General features: G+C 44.8%; 1 protein-coding gene across 1 annotated transcript; it reads right to left on the bottom strand.

Moving 5' to 3' along the window:
• Window positions 1–1,176: 1,176 nt before the first annotated feature.
• On the bottom strand, window positions 1,177–5,741 carry LOC309577978 (histamine H3 receptor-like; the record flags this gene model as incomplete). The annotated part of the gene is made up of 3 exons (XM_082290293.1): window positions 1,177–3,065; window positions 5,281–5,447; window positions 5,516–5,741. The coding sequence occupies 3 exons, from the start codon at window positions 5,739–5,741 to the stop codon at window positions 2,178–2,180; spliced, it is 1,281 nt and encodes a 426-aa protein (XP_082146419.1). The 3' UTR covers window positions 1,177–2,177.
• Between the last annotated feature and the right edge of the window lie 1,999 nt (window positions 5,742–7,740).

The following is a 7,740-nucleotide window of genomic DNA, read 5'->3' as shown; positions in this document are numbered from 1 at the left end:
CCAGAGAGTTGAGTGCCAATGAAATGACAATGCTGTAGGAAACTGAGCAGTAGAGCATGGCCAGTGGCAGCTCCTGTGAAACTGGTCCAGTCCATGGGTTAATGCCAGTTGCTGAAAGTTTTGACCTGTCTGGTTTGCCTTTACTGAATGTGGTGTTCTAAAGATAACTGATTGAATTCCATTACTCTTTGAGTGACCACTGTTTTCTGAAAATGTGTCCTGGCTTGATTGGATAGTAAATTTGACTTTGGTGGGATTGTTCAGTAATTTAGTGCTACCTGTTTTCTGAAAAAGGCAAATACAATCCTAGGAAACAATTGCAGAGCAGACAACAATTAGATCATGAATATACTAATGAATAGTCTGGTTTGGAGGGGAGGAGGAATGAATGGGGAGATAATTTAAAGGCTTTACTTCCCCAGGGATATAATTAATGCTAATTCAAAAATCTTAACGTTCCTCTGTATCTGTTGATGCTGTTCCTTGTAGAACTGTTAAGCTGTTTTGTTATAGCACATCCATAGGAGAATGTGATGATGATGTTCATGTGGATACATTCATAGTGTAGGGATCTGCCTTCCTGGTTTACAGTATTTGCTAACCATGTTTGTTTAGTCCTCAGTGTCAGTCCTTGTAACTTAGGAAGTGTCTTTGAAATAAGTTTTGCAGTTTCAACTGCAGTCACCCAAATGTTGTAGACTGGTGCTTTTTCCCCCTCTCCCACTTGTTAGGGCTACACAGTTAAGACTCTTCCACAGCTCTTAATTACTTTTATTGAAAGTTTACAAAGTAAACAATTTCAAAATACTGCCTGTAAACTTTAAGATCAATTGTATTACCATGCATTTTGACTGTGGCAATAGACAAGTAGAGCTGTACAGTAACTATCACTTGTCAGCAAAGGAAAGCGTCTGTTAGGTTATGTAGTTAGTGCTAGTGATGGTGGAACAAACTTGTATCATTAGTGATGCTCAATGTGACACCTTGTGGGACAAATAGACTCCAAACTCAGGATCAGTTTGTGTGAGCTGCTCCTGTGGACAGCACAATAGCAGAAACACTCCTGGGCAGTAGCAAGGCTGTAAATTGTAACAGACTTTGAGTCATGCCAGTTATGATGCATAACCTGGGAAATAGCTAAACACTTCAAGTGATACTTTCTTGACCACTAACGACTTTCTGGATGGAAAGATTCAATGGGTGGGGCAGGGGAAAACAACACTTTTTTTTTTTTTTTTTTTTAAATCTAGCCAGAAGTAGTAAAAGTCCAACTGTAAATGTTTTAAAAATTCCTGGAAGTTTACCTAAAGCTCTGTCATGGGTCTCATACACTACTTAGGCTTACTCTATCTGTACAGCAAAACACTGAGTAATACCTTCAGCCCTGTAAGGAGTAGAGTTTTGACTTCAGTAGATTCCTGCCCTTGCAGGATCCTGGTGGGGGGCAGGAAGTCAGTGCTAATGCCTAGTGAAACTCTTGCAGTGGATAAGTTACCAGTTCTTGTATCTCCTATTACAAAGCTCAAAACCCTTTTATACTTCTGTTCCTGGACTTTTTTTCAACTAAATATTCCACTCTCTTTTGTCTCCATCACCTTTTTCACTCAAATCAGTTCTCCCTTACCTGCTACAGCTGCTTAGCTTTTCTGGTAACATCACTGTTGTGCTGCCTCCTGTCTCATGCTTTTCCTGTATTTACTTTTTTTCATTGGTCATGTCTTGTCTGGCTTGCCACTAAGTGGGGAGGGGAAAGCATCCTAGACTTAACAACTGAGACTCTTGGTGTCTTAGAGTGGGTTTGGGATAAGATGTAGCAGATCCAAGATTAATGCTTTATGAAATCCCAGTAATATTTACAGTTATTAAAAGTGACAGAGCCTGAAGTCTAATTATTAGCAATGAAAGTTGTTTTGTTTTTAGCACTTCAACACTAGTGCCCCATTACCAGAAAATATACTGTTGGTGTTATTTTTCCCAAAGAGCTTTAAGAAATGACCTTTCTTTTAATTGCTGTGACTTTTCCAGCTATGTGGATGATTGCATTTTTACATATTCATAAATATCTACATTTGTGCCTACTTACCAGTATTCCATAAACATTTGCAGGTATTGCAATACTTGCTTTTTGGTGCTCCCACCAAAATACAAAATGTACTACTTTTCAGCCTGCCTACTCTTCACATCAAAATGTCAGGATGAATTTTGGCCTTTTGTGGACACAGGAGTTTTATGAAGGCTTTCCTAAAGCTCATGTGACACAGTGGGTAGAGAATAGGGTTAATGGCCGAGTTCACCCACAGAAGCCAGAATGAGATCTCATAGAGGGAATAGTGCACACAGTGCCCATGGCAGGCTGCCCTGATGATCATCAGGAGTGTGTATGGAGCCCAGCACAACCCAAACACACAGACAATAACAGCTAAAGACTTTGCTACTCTTCTATCCCGGGAAAGTCTAAATCTGTTTGCCATAGTGTTAGCAGTGTCCACTTTCCTGCTGGGGTGGCAAAGGCTTTCTGTTGCTTTGAAGAAGCTTTTCGTGGGATGCCTGGTATTTACATCCACCTGGAGGGGTGGAAGGTCATGACTGACATTCAGATTTGATGGCTGATTGCCAAGCTCAGCTGTGGCCTGAAGCCTTGGAGCATTTCTTGGGGGAAGAAGGCTGCTTTCTCTCTTCTCGTGTTTGTCTCTGTTAGCTGGCTTTACAAAAAATATAGGGTGTTCCCTTTTTCCCCCCTGGAAATGCATTTCACAGTCCTCTTGAGCAGGTGAGAGGTTTTCATTTCTGAGCAATGTGCGTTTCCTGATGTTGAGGTAAATGCTTAAGTTAAAGTACGTAACAGTGATGAAAGGTGTAAAGAATTCAATAGTAGAGGCAATCATTAGGAAATACCAGTTGTAGAAGAATTCTGCATGACATTCTCTCTCAGGGAGGATGCTCTTTTGTGCAATGTACTCCCAGCTGAGAATGGCTGGCCCATAGAGGAGAAAAGCAGCAATCCATACAGTCATCATCTTCAGTCCTGCATTTCTGGTCATCCCTTGCTGAGCCCTGTAGCTGACCTGAGGGACAGAAGTCACATACATTACACACATCTCAAAAAGTTATGTGGCTGCTTTGGAACATGGCCCTCAGTCACTTGTGAGGGTTGGTGAGAGACTGGTTTTGGGATGAGGGTTGTACCAAGCTTACTGGTAGCACAGAAAAGTTATTTCTGAAATATGCCTTCCAAGAAACCTTATCAAGGTGACTGAGTAAGTTCTGAGAATGGTGCTCAGATCTTAAAAGCTAGCAAACCAAGTCTCCTTCAAAGCAAATAACCACTGCTCTTCCTAGAATTGGTTGTCACCAGTTTCGTCATATTTAATTGCATTACCTGTGATACCTGTTTACAGGATGGTTGGAAAAGTGACCCTTTATTTGGACTTTTTAAATCATTTGAAATACGTAAAACGGTTTGAATTCACAGAACATCATGCAAGCTTTTTGCTTTCTACTTTGTAGAGAGACTTTTTTTCTTAATGCGAAAATCACACCAAAAAATTTTAATATACAACATCTTTTTCTGTTTGATATACTTAATTTCATTCTTTCATGAAGTACTTGCAGTATTGCTATTTGCAGTTAAGGTGTATAGATGGAGTTGTGGTCTGCAAAGTACTTTACAGAAGAATAACTGATTTCCACTATTTGGAAAATAGAGAAGCTAAGGTGCAAAAACAGTAAGTGTGTCAGTAATACTGAGTCAGTAAGCCATATGAGCAACAGCATTCATCAGAATCTTAGTCATGATCTTCTGCTTCTCTGTTCTGGGGTACTGGACTCAAGCAGTGGCTTGGAATTCACCCTTCACATCTCCACAGTGTTGTCACACAGTGTTTGGAATATGAAATCCTCAGCCTGAAATTCTGTACAGGATTCATGTTTACTGCCCCCATCTGTGGGCCTTGATCTCCACAGCCAGTGCTGTTCTGGTAGAGGAGCCACAAAGCTGAGGAAACCTGAGTGTGTCTGAATTGGGTCTGATTTTGGAGTCCTTAACAAAAATACAAGTTATTTCAGGAGCAGTCTTGGAGGAAGTTACCATATTCATTGAGATGGAGAATAATTTGGAACTTCAGATATTCCTGTTCATATGTTCTCATATTGCCCTAACCCAACAGTCATTTTCTGTACTCTTGCTTGGGGAGGGATTTTTACATGAGGGATTAATTTGAAGTATTTTAAAGTGGATGATTTTTTTCATTTATTATGACCAGTTTCCATTTCTGTTTCTGAAACCATCTAGTTTATATATTTATACTATGTGCATAGTCATGAGAGACTGGTTTATGAAAGAAAAATTCATGGCTAATTCAGAACCTAGACAATAAAGGAATTCTGAGTGTTGACTGTTTAAGAATTAATCTGTTCATTTCTCCCTCTTCGGAAAGAAGTTGGTAAAACACCAAGGTGCATATAAACTGCTGAATTGATTCTCCAGCCTCTTTGTACTGTTTGTGATATACAATGAGCAACGAAAACTAAATGTGCATTTTAAGAAAATGTGGGTGGAACATAATCAGGAAGTGTGTGTAGAAGTGTGAAACCTATTAACAGGTAAAATATGTTATTTTGACATCATCCAAAATACTTTTAGGCCTTATGGTCTAGGTGAAAATGAAGTGCAAAGTCTAATCTTCCTTTCTTAAAAACTGGCATGCTGCAGGCATGGCTTGAGCTATTTCTGTGTCTCTTACATCGAAATAGCATTTGCATCCTGTGAAAGATGTTAATTTATAATCTGCCACGTTTGACCCATACACGGCTGTACACATGGAATTCCCCTGACAGTCTGATACCCACTGCAAGGAGGTCTCCGCCTTGTGCCACGGCTGGGCTGTGGCTCGGCTGCCGTGGGGTATCAGCTGCCAACAGGGGCACGGCCGTGTCCTGAGGGAGCAGATCTGGTTCAGCTGGGTAATACTTTTAAAGCTTATTCGAGGAGGAAATAAGTACACCTTGTTCCCTCTGCAGACACAGCCTCTGCCTGTTTCTAAAGTAGAGTACCTTTCCTAGTGTAAAAGTGAGAAGGAAATGCATTTTCTGGCAAAGCCGATCACTCCCAGAACTATTTTCAGGACTGAGGGGAGCTCCTCGATCACCCCTGTCTCCTGTGCTGTTTGAGAGAGGGTCAAGGCCGTTGAAAGCCAGGCGACCTAAGCAAACCACCCTGCCTGGAAGGGCATCCCCTGGAGCCTCTACGGCCCCCGCTGGCACCCCTTGTTCAGCCCTTACCGCTCTGGTGACGCAGATGAACCTGTCGAAGCTGATCAGGACGATGTTGAAGACGGAGGCGGTGCACACCAGGTAGTCCATCACCAGCCACAGCTTACACAAGCCCCTGCCGAGCCTCCACTCGCCCGTCAGCACGTAGGGGATGTAGAGGGGGATGCAGAAGCCGCCTGCGGACAGAGCTCGGCGGTGACACGGGCGGAGCGCAGCCCCCTTCCCGCGGCGCCCCGGCACTCACCCACTAGCAGGTCGGCGACGGCCAGGTTCAGGAAGAAGAAGTTTCCCTGCGTGCGGAGACTCCGGTCCACCACGAACGCCAGAATGACCAGAGCATTGCCCAGCACCGTGGCCAGCACCAGCAGCCCCATGAGCGCGGCCAGCAGCGCGGCGGTGCCGGCGGGGAAGGGCCCGCCCGCCGCACAGGCGCTGCCGGACAGGTTGAGCCACAGCCCGTCCCTGCCCATGGTGCCGGCGGAGAGCCCGCGCTGCTACCCGGACCTGGCTCTCGGCTGTAGCACCGCCCCGCCCCGCTCAGGCCCACCGGGCGGAGCGAGGGCCGGGCGGTTCTGCCCAGCCCAGCCCGAGCCAGCTGCTGCTGGAGACGGCGCCGGGTCTGCAAAACTTTCCGGAGTCCGGTGGCGCCGCTGGGGGAGGGGACTGCGCCACTGAACTCTTGCCCGCGGCTGAAGCCCGGGGCTCTGGGGCTCGGGCCGTGCCCGCCGCCCGCCCCTCCCCAGCCTGGCCGTGACGCTCCCAGCGTCTCTCCCGGTCTCTCCGCAGTCCGTTCGCAGCTGCTGCCGGGGAAGCCGCGGTTGCCGGCCTTTTTCCTGTGACTCATTTCCTACGCCGTACCTCAGCTCGTCCCCATGGCCCGCGGGGCTCTCAGATGGTCTCTGCCCTCTCGCCCTCAGGGGATCCATCCTCTGCCTCTGCTGAGCTCTGCCTCCGGCTGCCTCAGCCTTCCCCTCCGTGGCAGCGCTAACAAGGGCTCAGTGCTCTGCCTGGCGACTCGTTTTCACAAAATTTGCTGGAATGAGGTATTTCTGAGACGTCTCTTTTAAAAAGGGACTTGGACAATGTTTAAAGTGCATTGTAGCAGTGATGTCAGCCAGTTTTACTACAGAAGGCAGGTGTGTTCCAAAAACTGAACCCAGGAGCGGCCAGGAAAGGGCCAGGGCCTCCCTCAGCCGCTGGAAAGATGGCTTTAGGCGGCCTGGGGAGCACGAGGGGGACACAGTGACCCTTGAAAGAGCTGCTCATACTGCTGAGGTTTGTTTACTTGAAGGGTAATTCAGAAGAGGAAATACAGCTTTACCTCTACTCTCCTGATTTGACCCGCTGGATCTTCATCTGCCCTAAAATACGTGGCCATTGAGGGATGGGCTTTGCCTCCCTTTCCATGAGAGTTCCGTGGAGGCTGTAAGCACTTTGGGATTTGCTGCCTTCGGTAGGGCCCCTTTATCACTAAAAGACAACAGAACTTGCTCAGTACCAACGCATAATCTTCCCTTAATTCAGCCAGTGTTTCTCATGTGGTAAACTCCTCTTTTATAAAAGATTTGCATAAATCAGCAGTTTGAAATAAATTTAGAAGCAATTACAGCAGCTTTCTGAAGAGAACTATTCCAATGGGCATCAGGTAAGACAAGAGCAGCTGAATAACTTCTCTATTATTTGTCTGGGTTGGAGCATGTGTTCTCAGGGTAACAGTGGATCAAGTCTTTTTCAATGCTAGAAGTAAAATTCCAGGCCAGTTAATCCCTGGAAATCAGGAACTCCACTGAGGATATTTTGCAATTTACACTGCTTATGATACGGCCAGTCCATAGACAGAAACGGCATCTGCATATCTAACATGTGTGAGCAAAATACTCTTTTTACATGCCCCCACATCATTATCTCCCTAAAACAAATAAGTAAAGCCATGCAAAACAAAAGTGAAAGGAGCAATGAAGCTTGTTACCACAGTTATTTTTATTAACCTCTAGTTTGGGGACTCATTTTCTCTACCGTTTGAGCTCAGTTGGGCAGTTTTCCATTCACTTCAGTTTGGACAAGATCAAGTTTGTGATATTTATTGCTCTCTGATTGTGTTGTGGTATATAAAAGATAAAGAGTCAGCCAAGAGACTCAAAAGAGAAAAAATAAATATCTCAAGCACCAGGAAAACATGGGAGAATTTATTCTTTCATGAATAACTGCTATACTCTTTAACTCCTCTAATGTAAAGTAATTTTACAGTAGCTCAGTGAGTTTGCAGCATGTAAACTTGTGTTCTTTATGTGAAGTAGCTTTCGTAATGTTTTACCTCCTTGCAGATTTTGAGATTCTCAGTAAGTCCCATAATTACCTTTATTGCCTTTTAATGCTTATTTATTATTGCTGCTTTGGCAAGGGTGATGTCTTAACAAAACTCTGTTCCTAAGAACATGAACCATCAGTCCATAACTCTGCATTTTGGAG

Source organism: Coloeus monedula (assembly GCF_965178545.1).
Source record: "Coloeus monedula genome assembly, chromosome: 13".
In the NCBI taxonomy this organism is placed as follows: Eukaryota; Metazoa; Chordata; class Aves; order Passeriformes; family Corvidae; genus Coloeus; species Coloeus monedula.
The sequence above is the reverse complement of the archived record's forward strand: the minus strand, read 5'-3'. Positions and strand labels throughout refer to the sequence as shown.